This window comes from Lepisosteus platostomus, chromosome 20 (assembly GCF_059453375.1).
Source record: "Lepisosteus platostomus isolate fLepPlt1 chromosome 20, fLepPlt1.hap1, whole genome shotgun sequence".
Classification (NCBI taxonomy): domain Eukaryota; kingdom Metazoa; phylum Chordata; class Actinopteri; order Semionotiformes; family Lepisosteidae; genus Lepisosteus; species Lepisosteus platostomus.
This window is the reverse complement of record NC_142630.1, coordinates 3685739-3711069: the sequence shown is the minus strand read 5'-3', so window position 1 is coordinate 3711069 and position 25331 is coordinate 3685739. Positions and strand designations below refer to the sequence as shown.

Below are 25331 nucleotides of genomic sequence, written 5' to 3'. Positions count from 1 at the left end.
GGGCGGAAAGACGTGATAATTCATTTTATAATGCTATAGTCAGGTTAGACCTCCTGCTGACACAGAAGCTCGTCGTATAAGCGTTTCTTGAAAAGACTGCTGACTGCAGCAATACAATATCACTCAAGCAGTAAGGCAACATTAATAAAAGAAGATAAGAAAGGAACACGCTGTTATCTCAGAAGATCTCTAACTGGCAGAGATGCTCCCCGCTGCAACTGGATTTCTTCAGTTGCCAAAAATGAGAACAAAGCCTTTCCAAAGTTATTTTCGTTTTCTGCAGCCACTGATGTAGTACCATTCTTACTGATGGTCTGAGAACGCTCTTCACACTGAATATACAGACTTAAGAAACTTTAATCTTTTGCTACAGCAACAAAGGTAAATGAAAACAAGAGCTCTGATCTTAATATTAATAGAAATAATTTTGACATTATTGTTGAGAATTGTATATATGTATTTAATACTGTGCATATATATTGTAGAGGATTTTATATAAACAAATACCATGAAGTAAACCCACCTTATAATACTCTGAAAGACACTGAATGTTTACTTTATTACATATAAAATGAAAGATACGTAAAAGCTGCAGTTCAAGTTCACTATCCCTAGATGGGGCTGTGGTACTGATGTACTGCATGTCTTCTGCTGTTACGGAAAGAAAACCAAATATCGAAAAGAGATTTTTTTTAGAATGTTGGGATTAAATAACCGATTAAATTGTTTTTTTTTTTTGCAATAAGTATCTCAAAGTACCAGCTGAGTAATGGAAGAAAGTTTCTATCAAGAGCAGTTTTTGCAGTGGAATCTGTCACAGTCAGAAGATGCAATTATTAATTTCCTTCTAATAGAAACTGAAGTATAAAAGATGCATTTAGACCACAGGCAGACAACTCCATTCCACTGACCAAAAAATCAAAATCAATATAATTTTGCTTGGAATCAATCCTCTTATGATCCTCATATCTATCTTTAGATGCTGCAAAACACTCTAATCTCCATGAAAATAAAAAATAACCAAAGCCACCGCTTCTCATACTGATCACTTATGCTCAGAAGCCCAGGTGAAGGCTTGGGATTGTTCTCTTCCTAACAGGAGACAAGATGACATGAGGTTTAACTTCACCCTTTAAGAGTCTAGGGACGCGATTAAAAACAGGATCATGAGTTTGCATTCTAAATTAGAAATTAATTGTACTAAGCACACAAATCTGGATCTAATGGCGGCTCATACAGTACATATTGGGGGCCATCATGCAACAGGCAAATGCTTACTCGCATCTCCGTTCTACATTTGGAATCCTTAGTTACTTTTTTGTTCCACCCATTTGATTTGCAAATCAACTGTGTTGTTCACATCTCGGCTCGCAGCTCTGAGCCCCATAACAGCACACGGTGGAGAGTCAGGAATTGCAGGCTGACTCCAACCCGCCTGCCTTCAAGCTTGTGTCTTTTGACACGTCCCTGTCAGAGGTCAGGTGCTGACTGGTGGAGGGACACATGCCCCACAGCAGCACCGCATGCCTACAAGCACCCAGGAGACTGCAGGGTCGCCAGGAGAGCTGGCCCATCCCACCATGCCCTCAGCGGCGCTCAGCCAATGGTGCACTATTGTTCGGAGAATCCCAGTCACAGTCGGCTAGTGACATGAGCCAGGCTCAGACCTGTGATCACCGAGATGAGCCTGTGCAGGGGTGAACACCTTTACTGACTGAGCCACGTGGGAGACCCCATGCTGCAAAATGTGGGTTTCAACTTGCAGACTTCTCAGGCAAACCAAACAGGTTGGCATAGCAACAGCAAGAGCACATCCTGCCAAATAGTCCTTACCAACTGCGCAGAAATTACTTCAGAAACCTCTTACTCCAAAGTAGGAACCCAGAAACAGATCGCTTGTATTGAAATTACTTGTAATATAATCAAGTAGCGTGACTACATTAGCTCTATATTTTTATTTCCAGAAAATGTCGATGATTCAGAAAACAGAACCTTAAGATCTCCTTGGTTCTGAAAACCCAGTTGGAAAAAAAAAAACCTCTGTGAAGTAGGAACAGCAGTAATGCAGAATGCAGAACAGCAGAATGTTCACATCATTCAGATCTTAGGTTTTCAAGGAGGAGGTAAAGATGATTGATCAGGGTGCAGCTGATGTTTTTGATTTTCCTGTGAGTTGTCAGATAATGTGATTTTGACCTCTTCAAGCCCATCAGGCGGTTATTCTAGTTTTATTTCTCAGGAAGTACACAGAAAATTTAGAAGCTCGTGTGAGATGCATCAGTGGCCTCACAATGCATTGACAGAGATCATTAAAAACGGAATTGATGGTCTTAACTGGCGCTTACAGGAGTAATATGAAATCTGTTATGGAACGGACGCAATGAGGTCAAATTCCTCAGAACAGGCGCCTTTGAAAGCCATCTGTTTAATTAAGTATGGACATTGATAAAGCTGTGCTGTGGGAGTCCTGGCTCCTTTTTCAGCATTTATTACAAAACCACGAACGCAGCGCAACACAAAGTTTCTAGTTGCAGATTTGTGCCACAGAAACTGTTAAAAAGCATCACCATTTGCATCCTCACGTTGCCCCCATATAGCACAGCTTGTGCCAGTATTGAAAAATCAGCTGCCCGAAGAGGTTAGAACGCAGCTTAGCTCTGCTTACTGCTTAACTGAAACCAGAGAGAATTCATTTTCACAGCAAATAGTGTAAACTCCAGTTTGGGGCAAAAGCACTTGTTAAATCTGGCTATTTCTGTGCTCTGCTGCCTTTTTAATAACACCTTTGCTTGCTCAACCTCTTATTAACTGTTCACGGAGGTGTGCCCGCAATCTTTAACCTCCTGTCTTGGCTCCGACAGAATTTCCCCGTTTGGGGAATAGTATCCACTCTCGGAAAATACTCAGGTACTCACACCAAGACCGCAAAGCTCTGTGAAGAGAAACATTTTGTGATTTTTTTTCTTTAAAAGAATACTGAATATGGCAAAAGTTCAGTGGATTTTTAAACCAGGTCACTTACTGTATGAAAAACAGACACTGAGTAATGGAAAAGATACGGGTGAGAGTTGGCACCCGGTACTCTTTCTGAAGTTTAGCAGTGAAGTGAAATTAAAAGTTAATTTGCTCTATGGATAGACCTGTTGTCTAAAGCAGGTAAACTAACAAATGTACACAGATAGAATGGGCAGCACGTGCCAATAAGCTTAGAAAAATAAATCATTAGAAAACGTGCAAGTTGAGTAGAGAAATGACAAAAAGCAGAGACAAAGGTGGAAAACTACTGTACCCAGTGCAACATAAGGGAATCTTTCCTGAGGAATTAACTACAAGTGATAGGGCTTGTCTGGGGAAGACTAGTGGCGGAGCAGGTAAACCCCTTTATTGCAATAATGCTATAATGTTCCAATACCTTTCTATGGGTTAACAGCCCCCACTCATTCACTAAGAGCCGTTTGCCCAAAAAGCAGTGTCGTGATAACCCGGGGACTCCCAGACTGTGCATTCTGCTGCAGTTCAGCTTGACAACCGGGGGTTTGGAAAACAGTTTTAGAATCACTTTCCTGCCTTGTCTGTAGCTGTCATACTAAGCTGACAGGTGTCTACAGGCCACAAAAAGAACCGACTGAGGGAGAGTGAGGAGAGAGGAGGGGGCTGACTCTTTTGAAGACAGACCGACGTTCCGCTGTACCAGGGTCTGGCCGCTCGCCAGGAATAGTGCTCTTCTGTTTGTCCCTGGACCGGGATCCCACACGAGTTTTTTTCCCTTTGCTCATTTCATATCTCACAAGATATAGGGCAACACTTTATTGACCCTAAGAAAGCTCCAGAGATCAGCTGAAGAGAGCCGATATCAAGCAGCATCTGAGTCTGAGAGATATCAGAGAATGGTGGATGAAATAGTGGGCTCTCTAGGCAAACAGACTTGCTGCTCACGACGTGATAATCAGAGAAAACGGAGATAAGGAGAGAAAAAAAGATCAACTCTATGCGGAAATGTATCAGACACATTCTACGTACACCCACACATATTAAAGATATATTTTAGCCACAGAATATAGATATACATATGTAAAGAGACTGGAAATACTATCAGCTCCCCCAGAGCTGCAGTATATGTATATGACAATGCAGCTTGTTACCACTGATGTGGATTTGATTTTGCCTGCTTCATTTCATCCTAATGCTGTTCTTGCAACATCATTTCAAAAATTAAAAAATAAATAGGGATGACTTTTTGAAGCTGTATTACTGTAAAAGACTCAAGATGAGCATGGATATTTATCTTTATATGCCTCAACTTTAGGACTCAGGTTATATGAAGTACCAGAAAAAAAAAATCTCTGAACCACATTGAGTACAGGCTGTGGAACGTACTCTTTAATGCTGTACAGGGTGATAAGCAGTGGGCATTAGTCAAGGACATAATTTGGAACTAAGCAGGGTTAGGAAAGTCTTAACCAGTCACCATAAAAATCCAATGACCTAAATATCAGTGAATGCCTCTAACAATGTGTGAACAGCAGGGACAGCTAAAAAAGTAACCATTTTGATACCTGTCTCCGTTAAACCTGAAGATGTTTCTTAGATGTTTTTTTATTTGAAGCTTTAATTATTAAACATCTGGACTGCAGACCCTTTAATTTACACAGAACCCTGCCGGCATTTCAAAGGTTTCACATAAACCACTGAAGATGTCAGACTGAAAGTTTTCTAGAATATTTAATGGACCACAGGGTGAATAAAGTGGATGAGTTGTGTAACAACAACAGCTTTAATCCGACAATCTGTCCAAGCAGAGCTGTTGCCATTTTCTGAGGCTTTTGCCCTTGATCCTTTTGATCTAAGTATTTTTGCGTCACTGAACAAATGCAGCATCCCAAAGTGATGTATACAGTTCTGTTTGGAAATACAAAGTTCATCTTTGGGACAGTTGAGGAACTCTGACATTCTGGGGGCCTGTTTTATAACAGATACCCGGAGTGTTCAATCCCTTAATTACTGCAATCAAGTGGGTCGTTGGGCTACTTGCTTGTTTTGCCACAGTAATGAAGTAATTATAGCCTTGGAGTGGCATTCAGCTGCACGAGCCAAGTCACAGTCCTATGTGGTTTAAAATTTCTGAGGCACAGAGATAGCGTCTTATAAACAGCTGAAACTGTAGAACCAGCTGTGGAAATCAGCACCTTGTGCACATGCATGAGAAAATAGTCGCTGTATTTAATGGAAGAGAACGATGCAACTTAACACATTCTTGGCATACACAAAAGCTTTTCTTCCTGTAATGTTTATTTCTAATACAGTCTACTTAATTTCAACGACTATAGATTCTGGAGGCATTTTAACATCATGATCATCCTCACATACTGTAGCTGTGACGCCAGCTTAGCTGCTGTCAAAACTGGACGGATTCATTAGTGTACCCAAGGGACTTAGAAATGTCACGTTCCCGGGAATCATTTCTGACACCAGAATGGGTGGCGATGGATAGACGCTCACATATGAGGAATGGTAAACATTCCAGACGGTCAAAACACAAGGTAGCACCAAAGAAACCTGAAACTGCATACTGGAAGGGGGTTGACAAAGCAAAGCACAAAGAAGCAGCTTGCCAGACGAAAACTGAACTTGTATCACGTGAGGGTTAGCCCCATTCAAGAAATACAGTAGTACAATGGAGGCTCCCACACTAATATTATTTGTTGCTTGTGAACAACTTAAACTTTACTGTAAGTTAAACCAATGTTACCAGTGGCTTTCCTTTATGTAATTTATGGCTGTAACATTGTAAAATTTTCACTTTCTCCCTTCAAGATAATTTTGACTTAACACTGACTAACTTATCACTTCCAATGAGAAGTGCTCCAGGCACATTTTCCTCCAGCATCTCAATTCTCACCCTGGACAACATTTTGAAAGGATTTATTTTGCAAAGTGGAGAATATTGTACATCCGTAACAGTTTTCACTGATTGAAACATACAGCTTTGATCCTCGCACATCCCAAAAACAACATTACTCCTGTAATCTAGTCTCTGTGGGTTCTGTTTCTTACATTTTTTGTTGATTTCTTAGCTGGTACAGCTGGAGAATTTAATTTGCACTGATGCAATGATTATTTGGGAAGAAAGACCATTATCTCCAGGCTCAAAGGGAAGTTTTTGCAGGACAAATGGGCTTAATATACTTACATTCAGCCTGTCAAACAGATCATCACCAGGCTGCTTGTCCTCCATGAAAAGTTTCAGGTTTTTGAAGACCTGGAAAATAAAAATGAAAGATAAATTTTACACTTTCCAGTGCTTGATCATATTAAATAAAATGGTTTCCCAGAGATTTATTTTTTTATTTTTGTTCTGTCCCACTACAATGCGGTGCTTGAGATTCTGGGTGTACCATCACCTGAAAGAGGTAAAGGGCAGATACTCTGCTCTGGAAAAGGACCCCTGCTCAGCAAATAACAACAACAAATGCCAAACAGTTCTTGTTTTATTAAGGTAGTATTTGTTTTTTTTGTAGTCTGATGGCCTTATAAAAGGTTATACACAGTGGCACCCAAATAGAAATAAACAACAGATATGTCAAGTGCAGCTGTTAGTGAATTATCCCCCAGGGAAACTCAGACTTAGTGCTCATCTGGCTCCTGCAGAGGTGCCTACATCTGTAAAATGCGGCTGAAATGGTCGTCAGGCAGATTTACTGAGTGTTCACTTGGATGTGGTGGAAGTTATTGGAGGGTAGGATAAAGCCAACAAATGTGATTCTCAATTCCCAGAGTCGACTGGGGATTATAATGAATTTCAGTCTTGCCTCCATACTTTTGAAAACAGCCCTTTTATCAGTTACAGTAAACCTTCAGTTTAACAGACTTAGCTTTAACAGAGCGCTAAAATCTGCTAAAAGGGGAATTTTGTCTGTAACATCGGTAATACAGATTTTAAAACAGACTTTCCTCTCAATAACGGACCAAGAAGCATAGCTAGTCCGTAAAACAGGCTCGATTTATTCTTAAAAACAGAATAAAAGATAACCACAACAGAATAAAATAAAAGTATCAATGATTTGCCTGTAAAATATTTTCAATGTAAAACACTGTTAAAGCTCATGTACAGAACAGCAACAGCATCATGGTTTGACACCGAATAAAAGAGTAGAATTAAATGACTCTACACTTCATGCATTTACAAAAACTAATTACAGCACAGTAATATACACTAAAATGAGACACATATGTAAGGAATCTCTGTAAAATGCAAAAATAATAAAACAATAACATACAACACACCTTTAAACTGGTCTAGAATGCATGAATATCAATGGTTCCCTATAGGGGTAGGTTAAATAGTTACGATTGGGTGTTGTTTGTGTTTCGTATACTTTAGCAAATTCTATACAGTATTTTTATAACATAAAATAAAGAGTTTGTATATTTATGATAAAAATGCACAGGAATATTTTTTTATTGATTTATTGTTATAGTTAAAAAAATAAATCAAAATATAAAGAGAGCATATATAGTATACAGTATACGCTTCTCATATCATTGTTTTGGGGCTGAAAAAAACATTCCTGTTTAAACTGACATTTAATGAATAAATCAATGCAAGAAAGGCTCTGTGGTTCAGTGTCTTATACTGTAAGCACACAAATCTTCCAAGCCTTTCTGGCTAACGGTTACGGATGAACTGACAGACCAAAAAGCACAACTGCTCAGACATGCCTCAAGAACTTGAAACTAGACAGGCATTCAACAGTTAAAACGACTTTTATCTCAAAAAGATAAAGAATCCACCCTGTCCTAGCCAGTGGCTCACCCCTGGGCTGTGTAATTATCTGACTGAAACTGGAATTTCCCGAGCTGCTCTGCACATCTGACCAGGCAGTGCTGGGGCAGGCCAGGCTATCCTGGGCCTCACAGGGCCTGGCAGCACTCTGTGAGCTTGATGAAATGTCATTGAAAAATGCATCAGTCTCCCTTCCCATCAGTGACAAGCCTTCTTTAAGACGCTATAAAGCTTGCAGCATGTCAGCATGTCTGAGGGGAGAAAGTGTGGTCTTTGTTCTCCTCCTGCTGACACAGGCATTGTAGCAGAGAGCCAAGCTGATTAGATTTGCAACTCCAAATTAGAATGGAACACAAATCTCTGCTGCATGCACACCTTTGCACTGCAGATGTCTCCTTGATGACAATACATCAGTCAGATTGCTCCAGTAAAACACCCAGTGTTACGAATGTAGTTGTTTTGGATGAAGTGTCAATTAAAAAATATAGCTGCACAAAAGATCTGCATTTGTCAGTTAAATTAGAGACTTTGACAGACAAGTTTAGAACAAACATACTTTTGTAATAATAAAGAATTTTTTCTTCGGGGAAAAAAAGTAAAAAAGACCCACAAATTTTGGAAAAAAGAAAAAAAAACATTCAGTTTTTCTAGTTCTTTAAACACTGCTCTAAATCTAGCATGATTTTAATGTGCTGCTTTTAAATCATCTAATTTAAATAAGAGAATACTGGTGTCCTGGGGGCAAAGAGCACACAAGCAAGCCATGTCCTCTCTTCGAAATAAGCTTGTTTTGTTAACCATTACTTGAAGCAGAATTACACCAACCTGTATCAAATAAATACCACATAAAGAATGTTTCACTTGGGAAAGTGAAGGCTTATATTTATATTGTAAAATCTGTAGTGACGAAACAGAGGCCTGTAAAACAATTACACTTAACCCTCTTTACCTGAAAGACTTCCTACTTGTCACGTGAAATGATAGCTGCCACTCTATCACAGGACATTTTGTATAGTCTGTGTATTTTATTAGTACTCCTGTGCGTGACAGACCCTACCCTGACCTAGGGCAGGTCCACAGACACGGGCTCGAACACTGCTCAATCATAGTCAAACTAAGTGCAAAAGGCTTTATCCCCCCTGCCCCCTTCAAGTCTTACAAAAAGCAATGCTTAAAACCCTCTATCACAACTAGCGCCATGCACACTCAACCATTACCACCAATTTCACCCATTCTACACTAGTCAACAATAATAAAATTATCACTTGAAAATGCAACCCCTTCTTAAGTCAGCCTGCTACACAGCATTATTTGTATTACAAGGGAACAGCCTTTAAAATTAACAACACATTTTAGGGAGTATTCAGACAGAAATCAGCACCACAGACAGCTCTTACAGAAAGTAATGGCAGTCCTGGTTCACAGTCTCTCTCGTTTTTACCAGGAGAAAGCACAAACTGTATGAGTGTTGAGTAAACAATCGGCTCAAGTCCACAAATACCAAGCACTCAGGTCCTCTAAGCCTCAAACTGATTGAACTGATTTGCAGTGGCACTGAGTGGGCAGAAGGAAATACGCTGGAGGACATGATCTCAGCCACCCACCTAGCTTCATCTCCGAACGTGAATGTATTCTCATATTCTTCAATTTAAGTCAATTCAAAGCCTGCTTTCCCATGTGGGTTCCTGCGCCTGTGCTAACCTGGCCTTAATCCCTCCTATTGTTGTTCTGGAGTTTGGAAACATCTTGTGAATAAAAGCTGTTCATGCGATTTATTCTCAAAGACATCAAAACAACCCTATTTGCAGATTAAACACAACACAAACCTAAGATTCTAGTTTTTGTTCCTATGCAAGAAACATGGGAGTTTTACTTCATTTGGACTGAAGCAGAGCTAGTGCTACAAACCGACCCGTTAGGAAAGCAGACCTATAATAACGAAAGGAATAAAAATCTGACCCTAAAGGCAGACTTTTAACAAATACTCTGTATCTAATAAGTCACAGCAATCATCAAAAGTGTTTATGTTCATGACATTTTTCATAGAAATTGTGTTTTAAGAAACATTTGTTAGCTCAGGCCTCAAAATTATTCTTACACGACTCCCACGTCGCCGAATTTCAGGAGCTGCAACTATCGTGGTTATGTCTACAAATCGGTTTTAAACCCACTTCTGCAGAGCCTCGTCTTACCGCTTTCTCCACAGGGACTTTGTTGTAGTAGCGGATGCAGTCTTTACCCAGGAAGTCGAACTCGACCACATACTTCTCTCCATCCAGCTCTGGGTGAAGACTGATGTGTTCCACCCGCAAGGAGCAGCAGCCCACTGTGTCTGCGGTCTCCCCCTCTTCCTTCTCATTGCCCGCTCTCAGGGCCAGCTGCAAAACACGGGGGCCACAAGTTTATCCCAAATACAGCCGACTCCTGAGATATTCCTAGCCTATTCCACGCCAGAACGTCTTTGCACACCCTCGATGGTTGAAATGATTGCTCTACAAATGCATAATGCAGGAAGTTACTACAGCAAAAGCCACTGGATTGTAAGGGATGTTGACGTTCTCTGTATCACTGCTCAGCATCCTCCCTTCCTCCCACACACCCTTACTCATCACCACTGACAATGAATTTTACCATCTAAATTGCTTTTAAATGTGTTGAAACAAAGGTTCAGTTCATAATTACTTCCTCATGATAACATGTTTACATGCTTTAAATACAGGATTGCAGGTTAAGACCAGATCAAAAACTTGCACTGGCAGGGGAAGCCCAAAGCAGACTCAACACAGATAATGAACTCGGGTGTGGTGCCAAGCATGTCAGAGGGCTTCTTGCTTCTATCTATTCAGACGGTAGGTTTTTAAAGCCTTTTCTTTCCTCACACCGAGTACCGCTGTTGCACATTCCCTCAAAGTGGAAACGAATTCTTTCTGGCTGAACATACCCGACCCGTGAAGATTAACCCACCTCAGTGTGCTACAGCTGCCTGATACTGTCACTTCCTGTTTTTGCAGGGGCTTGTTTCTGGCCTTGCGAATGTCTCTTGCAATCTAGTCACCTGCCTTTCAAGCAGTAGACAAGGACCCGGTGAAAGGTGTCCGAGGCAGTTGTTTAGCTTGGAAGTTAAACACATGGAGCTGTAACACAGCTGGGAATTCCCATAGGCACCTGTAAAAGCAACTCCATTGCCCTAGTGGGTCAAGTGGGTTTCATGGGTGACAGCCCAACCCTTTGTATCTCCAGCAGCCACTTATTAGTGCCACATGCATTGAATGAGCTGTGAGGCTGGTGTTAAATGGTCTTGATAAAACAGGGTGATTTAGCCCTTCTTCCTGAAGCTGCTTCTGTCTGTGCACAGCAATTTACCCCCTGTGGACAGAAAATAAGAGGGCCAAGGGGGGTGGTTTCTCACACATGCACACCGTCTCCAGGACAAGTCAGATTTTGGCTGGTGTGTGTGAATAGTGGTTCATATTTGAAATTCTTAGGGTTTATTAAAACTTGCTTTTTACAACAAGCTTGATATTATGTTGCCTCGAATACAGACATCTTTCAGATCATCATTCGTGTTATCAATAACAGCAAAAGTATTTCCATAATTGAGGGAAAAGCCGAAGATGCATTTATAGATATTGTTACCCTTGAAGTAGTACTGATCTTAGGTTTATATCTAAAGTGTAGGTGGAAAAATTCATCTGTCCAGGGTAAAAAAGGTAATAGTGCTAATAATGCTGTCAGGAATAGACTGACTAGCATGGACTAGGAAAATTATTTGCATTTAAATGCAGGAAACTACTGATTGCAAGAACTGTTATTAATATTTGCTAACAGTAAAGCCACTCTCAATATTGCATTTGTAGCTTTAATTATAAGTTATGGGATCACTTGACTCACAAAGGCATTACCCCAGTCTCTGGTGTTAACCACAAACAAGACGCCATGTGTCTATTTACAGCATGTGGCAGACAGGCAAACAGGTCTTTGCAAGACCTAATCAGATTTCTATTACTGCCGCATACTTAAAAAATAAAGTATAAAGGCATTGTGATGAATTAATTTTAAAAAATCCCCCACTTAAAAACATTCAGAAAACTTTTCTCCTGAGAAGTTCTCTAGACAAAGAGTGGAATACTTCATCTAACCTAACAAGCTAAAGAATGCACTCAAGAAAGTCTAACTTCTATTCCTGGGGGATATGCACAAAGACCAATCTACCCTATAAAGCAGGATATTTCATTCTCTCGATGGGAGTAATTTGGTTGAAATGGCATCATCTTCAGATACAAGTGCAGAGGTTGAAGTAGGCAAGAGGAGTTTTATCTCAGGTTTTACAGACAGGGAAAAATACAGGACTGTCTATCACATCTTTTTCCAGATATAGCAGTCCAATTCAGTTCTAATGGGGGCTTTGGAAGTCATAGATAAAGTTCTAGGACTAAAGATATGAAGTAAAAGAAGACAGTACACCTCTGAGATAACTACAAACTCTTCATTGTAGTACACGAACCACTCAGGATGAACCTTTCACAAAGAATGATAGGTTTCTGTGCCAGAACAGTACTTTGACTGCACTGATTCACATCAGCTCCTCAAAAAAGTATTACAGTACATCTGCAAAAGAAGCCATGATACTGATATCTAAAGATGGAAAGCAACAGAAAAGTAAGACTTTAGAATTATTTAGTAATTCTCTAATTCAAATGACTTTTTTTTTGCAAGAGGGTGGCAAAAGAAAAAATCTGATATCTTTCAGAAATGTCTTGAAGTTTATTTTTGAGCATTTTCTAACAGCAGGTAGAAAGTTACTGTTTCAGTTTCCTCAGTGCTTTCCTAGTACCCATACCCATCAATAGTGACAAGCCTTATCTTTAGCTCCAAAGGTGCAGCCGATTTAAAAATCAATCAGCTTCTAGGTAATGAAACACAAAATTCACTATCCTCACGATGTGGTAAACATAGGTCTCTCACGGCAGGCGATTGTAACTTTAGAGACCTTCTTCGTCCTGTTACATTATCCTGGAGTTTTAGAATTATCAGAAAGCTGGCTGACAGCTGCAGCTTCTTGCTCCCACAACAGGCAGGTAAGCCTTGGAAGACAGGGGGACTGACAGCAAGATATGGCAGTGAAGAAGCTTCTTCCTGAAAATCGTGCTATAATGAATTTGGAAAGGTCTGTGTCTGAGACATCTGTTGCCTTCAGGTATATAGTTTATCTGCATTTTCCTGAATTGTCATTTCTTGCTCGATGAGTGTTCCTTGGTGTCAGACGGGCTCAAGACGTTCTGAACCTAACTTAAGCAAACTTTGGAGAATACTTTGGAGAAAGACTTACTTACAGTGCAGATAAGCCTACTCAGACAGCCAGGTCACAATATTCTATGGAGCCCCATGCCCCAATTTGTGGTTTCAACATTAAAGTGCAAAGTAAATGCTGAAAAAGTGAATATTTAGCATTACACCTCTGGTCCCAGCATATACAGAATGATCCAGCTGATTTTTTTGTCCTTAACATTGAAATATGAATAAAGTGAATCCACTATATTGTGCTCTATTGTTTAGGCTTATTCAATACAGACCACACTGATGCACAAAGGAAATCGTTCCTGATGCATCCTGTGAAAAAAAGACCTTGACTTAAGACTACATATGCTGTTCATGATTCTCTTACATTGTTAACATGTAGGGTTTAATCTGACATGCTACCAACTGCTTCTCACAAAAAAGCCCTTCTGAAAAGACTTCCCCAGGCTTAATAACAGCAAAATGCCACAGGAAGTTATCACCTCTGCTGCACAGACTGAGGTTTCCAGAATGGTCTTATTTGGAAGCAAACTTTTTTTTTTATAAGATGATATTAATCAGATTTTAAAAATCAAACAAAGCAGGACTCCCTCTCAGCTGTAAAAAGGTACAAACCACAAACTTCACTGAAATTGGAAAAGGGTTGATTATGTGTAAAACATGGCTACTCTCCATTCATGAGCAAGACTTCTGCACAAAATTCAGCATTGCTACCAAAGTTTGACTATATTTCAAATTTAAAGCTGAAGACATCTGGCTGTCAAAATGGGATAGTCAAATGTTGGTCTGTATTTAGGATTCTATGACCTAGTTTTTTAAAAATACTAGCTCTATGATCACGAAGGATTCTGGACCTCTTACCTTGTCTATGAAGTAAAGTGCCACAGCTCTTTGTCGGATGCCCATCTGTTTGGATTTCAAGTCTGCCTGGTACTGTGTCCGTATGGTTTCGACGCAGCTCTTCAGCTTTCGAGCAATTTCATACTTTTCCCAGTCCTTTTCTCCCTTTCAGAGAAAGAAACCTCTAGTTAGGAAAGGTCATCTCCTAGGTAATATCACCAGTGTCCGAGGTTTTCAATACTGAGGACACACGAGAAAATCATAACCCTGTATCACAGCCTTTCCAGCCTTAAAGACAACAAAAACTACTTGAAAACAGGCAGAACAAGAATTCCAGAGGAATATTCCATAATTCACAACGCTCAGCAGATGGCTAGTTTAACAAAAAACAGCTCCTACATATCCTGGGTATGTATGTTTTTTTTAAACTTCCAGAACGGAAGAGAGCAATGCTGTTTGCCCTCTTCTGTCTTGGCAGATGGGCTCAGTTAGTTTATACAGACTTAATATTACGTGTTTATGCATTTCACGGAGTGCTGATCTGTAAAAATGGTCTGAAATAATAGTGTTAGCACCTTGGAATTTTAATTAATCAAAAATTTAATGAATATTTAACCCACACACAATACCCGATGATTTACAAATCAAACACAACCATGGTCAAACACTCTTACACCCAGCCTTGGATACAGAAACCACCAGCTACTCCAGACCTACAGTACAGTAGGTGTAGAAAGTACTGACCCATTTTCCCACATTACTACCAGAAAATGTGATAGACTTACATTTTTTTCTCTTTTTATCAGTACAACATCTTCTACAATATCAATGTTTAGAAGTTTGGAGCTAAAACAATTAAAAATAAGAGCCCGTGAAACAGTGAGGATAAAAGTTTTGTTGTCTGACGAGACAGAGTTTAGCTGGCTTTGCTAAGCGTTATATTGTATCTCGCAAAAGAAGCTCGTCACTCACAAACCATCATCCCCACATTGAAGCCGTGCAGTGACAGCATAATGTTGTGGAGTGGCTTTTCATCCAGAGGGACAAGTAGGCTTGTCAAAACAGAGGGCAGAATGGATGGAGCAAAATATAGGCAGATCCTGGAGCAATACCTGGAACAGTCTGCAAAAGATTCACATCTTGACAGCACAGTGACCCCAAACACAAAGCCAAAACCACCCTTGAGTGGCTTAAAAAGAAGAAGGTGAGATTCCTTGAGGGGCCCAGTCCGTGCGGACAAATCCCATAGAGAATCTGTGCCAGGAACTGAAGGCTGCTGTGCACCTCCACAGCCCTGCAACAGCTGGAGCGATTTGCAAGGAAGAGAGGGCGAAAAACACACAAGATGTGAAAAGCAGGTTACAACACACTGCAAAAGACTTGAGGCTGTAATTGCTGCAAAAGAGGGAGTAACTACATAAAAATAAAAGCTTAAGGTCTCAGGGGGGTGACCACTTATCCAAGCTGGATTTTTCAGTTTTTATTTTTCATAAAATGTTCTTTTACAGTAATGATTACGCTCCATTATACCCCCCATCAAAATGTTTTTAGTACAAAAACAATTGTCGAAACGTGCTGCAATTTGAGGATGTAACACAGCAAAGTGTGGTAGAGGCCCAAGGGTGGTCAATATGTGCTACACCCACCGCCAGAGGAAAGAGGAACTGTTTGAGGCAGACTGGAAAAAAAAAATGTCTGGACCCATTTTGTTTACATTTCATCTAAGTCAAGACTGGCAGAGAATGTCGGGAGGCCTCTAGTTCTACACATTTTGATATCGAAAGCTTTTGTCATCTCATTTTCTCCAGTGCAACGTAATCACTTCTGGACATTCAGCAAAGAGGAAGTCCCCTGAAATGCTCTGTCGTGACCTAGCGAACATCTGACAAAGGGGTTGACATCTACAGTACATACTCTGAACATTGTTTGATGAGATAGCAAACAGCATGTGTATATCAGAGTGGGGTAAATATATGATCAGCAATTGGTTAGATCAATGGGATTAGTCCCAGGCAAACACTTATCCACAGTGTTTTACTCCTTCAAACAGGAAAACCACTGAGCACTTCTGAGGAATCTTCAAGCTTTCGAGGCATTTTAGTATAGTCTTTTGTAAAAATGAATAATACATATCTACATAAAAGGGAAGAGGCTAGTTTTTTTCCCTCTTGGAGAACAGTGACAACAGTCATATCATGGAGAAGACCTGAGAAATTACTTTTAAAAAGGTAGAAGGAACAGTACAGTACATGTCCAGGTGCTTCATCTGGCTAATGATACCAGTCTATGTTACACCAGTAGTGCCATTAAAAATCAAAATATTTGTATCCTCTTAGTAATTTTCCATCTTTTTGATGCAAAAATGAGCCAAATGTCCCAAAGCTTTGACAGAAGAATAGAAGAGTGAAAAACTAGAAAAGGTTACTGCAGAAACGGAATCTCTGCTCACCGAATGAGCCTGTGGAACAATAATGCCAAATTAGGTACAGTATAACCCACTGGTTACCAGTCTAGTTCCACCTGGCTTTGTTGGCTGCCTCTCAATGTCTGAGAAAGCTGTGGTATTGTGAGGAAAACCAGCTCAAGAGGGAACTGTTATTCAACACTGGCTGAACCCCAGCTGTGTGGCTCATTTGACATGTCCAAACTCTGGCTCTAGCACCTGAACTTGTTGTGTAGGTTATACAGTATCATCCACTACAAAGATAACATACTGTGATGTTCTTTTACATTATACCACCACAGAAACATTGTGATATTAACAAAAAGGTTTGATTGCGAAATCTCCTATCAGGAGCCCACAAATTGAAAAGCTTAGGAAATGAAGAACATTTAAAAGATGGTCATAATTTTTTTTTTCTCTAACAGAAAATACAAATCACCGTCATTGCTTTTAGTCTAATCTTGCCCGGGGCTCTTCCATTAGTGTGACTCTTGTTAAGCTCCCTTGTGAGAAAGGAATGTCATTGCTAACCGGTGGAATAACATACAGTAACCTTCAAAGCCAGACGGAGGAGGATCTGTTGCTCTGTCATCGTGGGGCCCGTTCTTACACGGCCCGTTACTCCTGTATTACGTCTTGCACGCAGACCGAGACTACCTTGCGGGGAACTTGAACCAACACAGAGCATGGGCTGATATAATTAACTGTTAATAATGCACTTCCTCGAGAGGCTGATGGCTTGGTGTGGAAGGAGAACAGGTGGCAGGGAGCCAGGTGTGCCGGGGGTGATGAGGAGCTTGGAGACCATTACCTCCAGCCCATTCCCCCTGCTCTGCCTGTGGGGCCGGCAGCCCACAGTTGAGAAATGGAGACACACGTTGGCGCAGGAGAATTAGAAAGCTGAAAGTTCGTGGCTCAAGGATACAGCAGTAGGGTTCACAGCAGAGATTAACGTTTTTAAGACTGGCTGGCTGGAGTTAAGAAAGTTAAGAAAGTTAAGAAAAAGCACACACAATTTAATTTAACAAGTGGAAGCGGATAACTAAGACTTGAGTCACCTACAGTAACAATCGCGCGTCAGGATCATAATGAAGGAATGAGAACAACAAAAGCACAAGTGAAGAAAAAAAAATGAACGTTGTCAGGCTGTCCAGTTCACTTTCCTGATAAAAGCCGTCTCCAAGTGATTTAAGAAGAACATGTTCTAGTGGTCCGACATTTAAAACAGCAAAAAAAAAAATGGAAGAAAGAGCAGAGGTAAATTGGGCCATAGCACACGTTCAAAGAATCCCACTGGAATCTAAAGCATTACAATTCCATTTAAACCATTCGTGGAAAAGAAAAATATTTTTTCATGAACTGAAACATTTGTAATAGCTGAAAGGAATACTGACAACTCTCAAAAGATCATGCACTGCCACCTCACTGATGTTAACCAGGGAAAGAACACGTTTCTTGATTAATCTTTGACAAAGAAAAGAAAGCATTTTAATTTAATCTTTTTGTTCCCCTCAAAGTCAATCACAGTTGGCATTGATTTCCACACTGTAACAATTATGGGGTTGTTAAATTGTCTCAGCAGTAGCAAGCATGGTGAAAGGTGCTCAGATAGGACACTAATACTGTCACATTTCATTAACAATCAACAATGACCGTAACTCCAAAAGGTCAAGACCAACATTCTGAGAAAGAAAACAGTAAAAGAGGGAGAAGGAGAAGAGAGAGAGCTAGCAAGAAAGAAAATTTCAAAGCAAAAAGAGGCCTGCAAAATTGCAATACTCGCAAGGCACACAGCTGTTCCCTATTCACATCTTTAAAATTGAGACTCAAGCACTTAATAGCTTTGCCTTTGTGTACCAACAACCGTACAGATTGAGTGCATCACTGACAGGGAATAATGACTAAAAACCTTACGAACATTTTTCAGTTTTCAAATTAATAAATTTACAACAAAGGAAAAAGAAGGTAAGGGAATATGGAGATGGAAGGGAGAAGATGAAAGCACATCCATGTCCTAATGCTTCACATGATTGGAATCAAAAGGTGTAGTATATAGGTCCACATTTTAATCAAGCAGGTAAATTAAATTCCTAAAGCCTCTTGACTCTTCTGCAATACCTCAGAACCCAGGAGAGACACCTGTTCTGAATCTCTTTAAAAGTACAACTTTCTTCTAGCAAAGTTTAAGAAAAGAAATCTTAAAGCAAGACAGACATTGCACATAACAGCTTGCTTTTAAAAAATGAGATTATTAGAGGCAAATGGTCAGAGAATCACCATTCATTTTTCATTACAAAAGCCTATTAAAAGATGCATCACAGGCCACTGTCTTATTTCAGTAAAATTTAAAGCATTTCAAGTCTGGCCAAGACGCAGCTGTGTTCAACTGGGCTGAAGGCATTAAAAAATGAAAATGTTCTGCAACAGTAAAAATCAGAAGAATGCCCAGAGACTTTCACAAATCTATTACCAAACAATGCAGCAGGAAAGCAGTTTTACTTACAATATCAAATCAGTCTTTGGTGCCTCTCATGCCAGTCTTGGATTGGCACAAAGAATATGTGAAACTGCAGATAAGGAGGAAGGTGTGTACATCTTTGGTATAACCGGTTATTTAGCTACATTACTAAAATACTTTACATTATTAGTCAATAAATTGGTTACTAAAAGCTGGGCCTACACCTCTCCCAAGAATAGTCTAATATTTGCCTGCAGACATTTGCATGCAGCCAGAAAGTGTCAGCATTTTCTGCCTATGATGTTTATGCATCTTCAACAAAATTCAGCTCCCACTTCAGAACATCCCCAAGATGTACTATATGACAGAGCTGGTGGCTCCTAAGTTGATAAACTGACTTAACCGTTTTGGTCACAATTTGAATTCTGTGATCCAGATGTTGCGAGTAGAAACTTGGGTCATATCACCAGCTGACTGTGACTGGAATTTCTAAAGCGGTGGCTCACAGCAGGCAAAACACTGCTGGGACAGAGCTGGGATTAGGCGGCCAGCTCGCCCTCAGTTTCCCGTGAAACTGTAATCAAAGGAATTTCCCCAGCGCTTGTGCGGATGTCAGTGAGGGACAGGCCGCTGCTGTAACCTACACTGAAATCTCTGGTGCATCACCTTAATTGCCTTGGCCACCCAGCCACTGCACTGCACATAAGTTATGGCTTTTGAGAACAATGGCTTTTGCTTCCAATTACTTTGTACTTAAGGAAAAAAAAAAACGAGATTAGACTTGCGTTAGAATTCACATTTCATTGTGCAGTAAGATTAATGAAACGCATTCCTGCAGGTTATTTCATTTCCAGGTCTGTGTGACCTTTAGACTGACTATTGCATTGAAGGTATTTGGGGGGGGGGGGGAGCATTTGAGAGCCAGTGGCACTAAGCATTTCTCGATTTAATATTCACAGCACTGTGTTCCTTACCTAAACGAACGTCCTTGCTGAAGTAAATCTGACAGGGAACAGAAGCCTAATTTTAGCGGTGTATGTAAACAGATTAAAATAAGAGCCCCTGAGTTAGACAAGTGTTACAGCCATCTTTGACATTCAGCCCAGTACAACCTAGCCGTGAATTGGGTGTCTTTCACTTCTCTACTCTTCTCTTTTCACGTAAATGAAAGGTCAATGAATATCAAGCTGTTCACACGGTAGAGTTAACCATTATAAAGTGACACAAACCCCTTATACAGTCCTGCGATATGAGCTCTGCTGTGCCAGTTAAGAAGGACAGGCCATTCATTACACAGCATGACTGGTGTGTGGCAGCAATGGGAGGCAGTTTGAGGAAATATGACTTCACAGCTTCACCTGGCACTTGAATATCAGACTTACAGACCTACAGCACGTCAGTCACTTAAGGTCACTGCTGGACGAAAAAAGGGTATTGTGTTCGATAAAATGTGACACTAGAGGAGGACATGATTCCATCTAAAGAACTAATAGGAACTAGCTCATTTTTTTTCAATTCTTCAACATTGTGCTAACTATGAAGGTATTCAAACTCGCCACAGAAGCCCCTTTTAGTGGCTCCGGAGAGACTTAAACACTCTACACAAGCGCTACTACAAAGCACAGCCAGGCCATGCATTTCTTTTCACACTACGAACAACAGCACAGACAGCTGAGGGAGGATGTTTCCACTGAGAAATCTGCAGGCAAGCCCCAGGGCTTTCTGCTGATACAGAAGAAGAACCCAGCTGATTCTGAGCCAGGGGACCTCTAACAGCATCTAATCAGCTGTGTGCCACCTCTGGGGGAATCCTGGTCGGAGCTGCTAGTGATGACATTGCCTGGATTCAAACCTGCAGTCAGCTTACTAGGCTGGGCCACCAGATCAGTTGTTTAAACCCATGTCCTGGCATGCAGTTATGGAAACTAGTCCATTTAGGCATCTCCACTTCTAAGAAGATCATCTGCATATCCTGCCTTTTACCAAGTGCTAATATACAGTTTATAATCTCTCCACTTTCTAGCAGCTATACCCCATACATGATCACGGGGAACCAGAGACGATCCTTGCAAGCACAGACACAAGGTAGAATACACCCTGGACACAATGCCACTCCTTCATGGGGCACACACATCTGCTTTTACTCGAGACACAAACTTAAGGCAAAAGCTGAATATGGCCGAAAATTCATAATGAGATAAAGGGGATTCTTAAAATGTTTTGTTAATATTTTAAAGTCGAATCCTGAGACGGATACCAAGTTTTTCATTTTCCTAAACTGTGGTGCTGATGTTGAGCCATTAAGGTTAACGCTATTAATCCTGGAATTCCAAGAAATGAAAATGATCACGAAACGTCTTTAGATGGGTCCACCAGGGTTCGACTGTCAAAAGCTTCACCATTAAATTTTAGTGCTGCAATTTGCATCTTAACCAATATTTAGTTCTGCAAGCTTGTTCTTGCATTTTTCTCTTCTCATATTGATGAGGAAAGAGGAAACCCAAAGACCGAATTCTAAATGCTATCTAAATAACATAAGAGCTAAATGAAAACTATTTAAATAATTTCTTAACATAAAAACAAACACAAAGAATAAGTGATGCCAAAGGAGTATAGGGAGATGGTGGTTAATAAAGCAGGTCTGAAGATTTGAAAAGACATCTGAGCCTTTGTTAACACATTCAGAACAGTAATAAGCGGGTTGAAACCGAGTGTTTCCTCACAGATGCTATGGGTAATTTTCAGACAGATGGATGGATTTCACAAGAAAGGAACCCAGGTTACCAGGGTTCTGCCTCTGCAAGAAAACTATAGTGGCCCATCTGGGTTTCATTGTGGCCTGCTGTGATGGCTTGTCCTGACACATGTAGATTACAGTTTGCCTTAAGTTTCTTTGTAGTCCTGGTGGAAGCCCCCTGGACCATACCATCAAAACTCCAACAGGTTTGCTATTGAACGCCACAAGAGAATTTCCAACAACAAGCCTTGTATTCCAGCTCCCACCCTGGCAGACCATGCAATGTGACCACCCCCATAGTTACCCCCCCTCCCCCCTCAGTTTGCAGAACTTCTCCACTTACCTTGAGCTTGGAGTTAGCGTTGAGCATGACGTACTTGCACAACCCCTGCACGTTCTCCGTCCAGCTGGCCAGCCATGTCACAGTGTTGTCACAGCGCACTTCCTTCCACTGGTGGCCCAGGGGAGGCTGGGGGATCTTCGAGTCCCTGCCAGGAGCAAATATGGACAAGGAACAGAAACACTGACTTCACCCGCCCTTCAATTAATAGCTGTGAGGAGAACACAGCTTGAGAACAGTTTCTTACTGTGCTAACAAAACTCTTTTAGTCCATTTCCTCTTCCGAGACCCTTAAGTGATTAGTAAGAGGTTTGCTTCTAAGCATGGACGGGTTAGCATCTGTCAGCTGTCATGCAGAATTACTTCCAGCCACTGTAGGCTCCTGACCTTTGCACAGCTATTGTATTATGTTTTAGCACCTTGGAGTATTTAGATTTCATTAGTGCATGTTCATTACTCACACAGTATATATATATATCTCTCACTGTAGTCGATGCCCACCAGCTGAACTGTAAGACTCAGCAGGTTAGTTGTGATCTAGAAATCCTTGGCTATTATTTAGCTGAAGCTTTGAAAATGAAGTTAAAAATACAATGACATAATATTTTCTATAGTCTCAGATCACTAAAAGTAAAAGTAAAAGTAAAAGTTATAGTAATAATAATAGTAATTAATAGTATAAGATAATTAATAACATTGTAATAAGTAGAATTAAACTGTAAGGTGGGTCTAATGCAGCATGTGCACAATTAAGTCAAATCCAGTGCATCACTAGAGTATGGGTTTAAGCAAAAACCTAATAAAAGGAGCATGTGATCCGATCACCACTCGTTGCAGGAGTTCAGTGCTCGCAAGAACACTATTAGGCTGCAAGGCAGAGAGATGAATCAGCCCACCCTGTGCCATCTGAACAAGTCTGTATGGGCCCAGAGGGGCAAAGTGTACCCTTATTTCTATGACATCAGTGAACAGAGTGCATGACTCCAACATTTAAATTTGAAATTTAAAATTTAGAGAGGACAAGTCATGTATTCGTCCTTCAGAAGAACATTCCATTGTTGCTCTTAATAAAAAAGAAAGTCACATGATTAGGATATGGTCATATAAGCTAAGTGTTCTTTAGCTGCAATCATTTCCAGTGGTATGTTCTTCTGTTCTTTATTTCAGTAGTGGTTTGTTTTATTCCAACTGCAGTGCGCTGATCTAAAGGTACTTTGTAAGACGTCTCACTAAAAAAACTTCAGGTCTAAGAAACTGGATTGGATTTGTAATTAGCATAAAAAATGTACCAACTTCAAGGATTCATTCTGTAAACAGCTGGACTCTAGGGGAGTGTCTGATACGAAGTGTGGATATCCACTGGTCACTGGTAAATTGTGTAGAAAGAAACAAAATGGAAGCAATGGAGTCTTGGTTGCTAAAGCTTTTGGAAACAATATACTGTAACCATAGCTGGGTGTTTTGTGGACTCAGAAATACATTGAAAATCAATAAAAAAGTTCAATTCAAAGCATCATGGTCTAAGTAATTAGGGAGTAGAAATTAGAAGTAGGATTTAGAATGAGAGTGAAATGCAGGCTCCCTCTAACACTATAGTTAGAGGGCGGTAGAGTTGGGGCGGAGCGGTGGCTCTGTGGCTAAGGATCTGCTCCTGTGGCTGGAAGGTTGCCAGTTCAAATCCCCTGTGCAAGGCCCTTAACCCCAACTGCTCCAGGGGCGCAGTATAAATGGCTGACCCTGCGCTCTGACCCCCAGCTTCTCTCTCCCTATCTGTGTGCTTGTGTGTCTCATGGAGAGCAAGCTGGGGTATGCGAAAAGACAAATCCTAATGCAAGAAATTGTATGTGGCTAATAAAGTGATCTTATCTTAGTTCCTTTAGGACAAGCTGACAATCATGTACTCATTAGAATATATTTAAGAATTTCATGATATGTTGAATTTAAAACACATCTGAACCCAGAAGTATTTGCAACACACTGGAGAGAAGCATTACATCTTGCCCACTTCAAAAATTAGACCAATTAAAATACTGAGAACTCCAAAAATATCACAGCCTCTGTTGAAAGTGAGTTTTAGAATACTAATATACAGAAAAGCAGCAAAATGCATTATTAAGAGAAAACCCAAAAAGCCCTAGCTACCACTGCAATCAATGGCTTTCATAATGGCAGTGAACCAATTACTGCACCATTCAAGGCAAGCCATCTGAGAGAGGTATCAGGGATGATGAATACACAGCATTTCAGCCCCTCAATTACAAAGCACCTGTTTATAATTTTTGCTGCTAATAGGTCTCGGCAGCGAAAGAAAAAAATGTCTTAAATTTAAGCACAAAGGTTGAGATTTAATGGAGTGCTCCAGCTATATTTCAGGTTGTCTGAACCCTTTAAAATCCACATGTTGAAGTGGATCGACAGTGACACAAACCTCAAAGCAGAGACTCTTTTGGGGAAAACACGGGAAGCCTTGGGCTGCCACAGAGAGTCAATCTGTTCAGATTCAAGCAGATTTCCTCAGAGGAGAAGAGCTACAAGACTCCCCTAGCTTCATTTAATGACTACCATAGAACGCATAGATGGAACTGAGGCCAGTTTGCACAACCCTACCGGTAACCTTCAATCGATCAGTCTGATTTTCCATATAGCACCTTTCTATAAGACATCATTTTCAAGAGCTTTTCACAGCTAAAAACTGTGAGACTTTTAAGAATTGAGCAATAAGACAAAAATAAAACTGTGAAAATGTAATGTAACTCTAATATGTACACAGAAAGAAAAATATATATACTAAAATTGAGAACCATATTTAAAAAATGAATTCCTGGCAGTTACCAAGTGCAGAAGCAATGTTATAAAAATGTGAGTCCAATTGTTCCACAGATTAGATGCTGTTAAGCCAAAAGATCTGTCTTGTACTCATTTTTGTATACATGAAACAGAAAGCAATCCAGTGTTCTGCAATCCTGTGTTTTCATCAGAGTGAAAAGATTGTATTATTTTAAAAGTATATTACAGAAGATGTCTTGTATGAGCAATGTCTCCTTTTCTAGGAAGTAGTTTATAGCCAAAGTACTTCAATTATACATGTAGTGTATGAGAAACAGCAACACAAAGTGTAGAATTACATCATAGCAGTACATGTACTAATGCAATGTTAAAAATAAAAGCACAAAATCAAAACACCCAAAGACAATGTGTAAAACTAAGTAAGCATGCTTACAGAATAGCAACAAGATGTGAGGTTTGTGACTGAAGCCAATTTCATCACGTAGGAAATGCACAAATATGATGTCAGTAAACAGCTCTTAATTGTAAATATTCTAAGACATACACTCAAGACTATCAGAGTAGACTGGTTCCTGAGAAAATGTTGAAAATAGCTGGAAGATGTCTAGATTACCTGTAAATTACACATATTGTGTAATAAATCAA

The 25331-nt window shown here is 40.2% G+C and overlaps 1 protein-coding gene across 6 annotated transcripts in view; it reads right to left on the bottom strand.

Annotated features, from left to right (window-relative positions):
• Nucleotides 1-25331, bottom strand: part of LOC148644284 (DNA topoisomerase I, mitochondrial) — a 69593-nt gene that overhangs the window by 10274 nt on the left and 33988 nt on the right. For 5 of the 6 annotated variants that reach the window (XM_088614427.1, XM_088614423.1, XM_088614422.1 and 2 more), the window contains exons 13-16: nucleotides 21903-22047; nucleotides 13943-14086; nucleotides 9976-10161; nucleotides 6191-6259 (exon numbers count right to left, since the gene is read on the bottom strand). In XM_088614427.1, coding sequence (XP_088470553.1) covers nucleotides 6191-6259; nucleotides 9976-10161; nucleotides 13943-14086; nucleotides 21903-22047 — 544 coding nt within the window. The remainder of the gene's footprint in view (nucleotides 1-6190; nucleotides 6260-9975; nucleotides 10162-13942; nucleotides 14087-21902; nucleotides 22048-25331) is intronic. The other variant, XM_088614426.1, reaches the window with a different exon arrangement.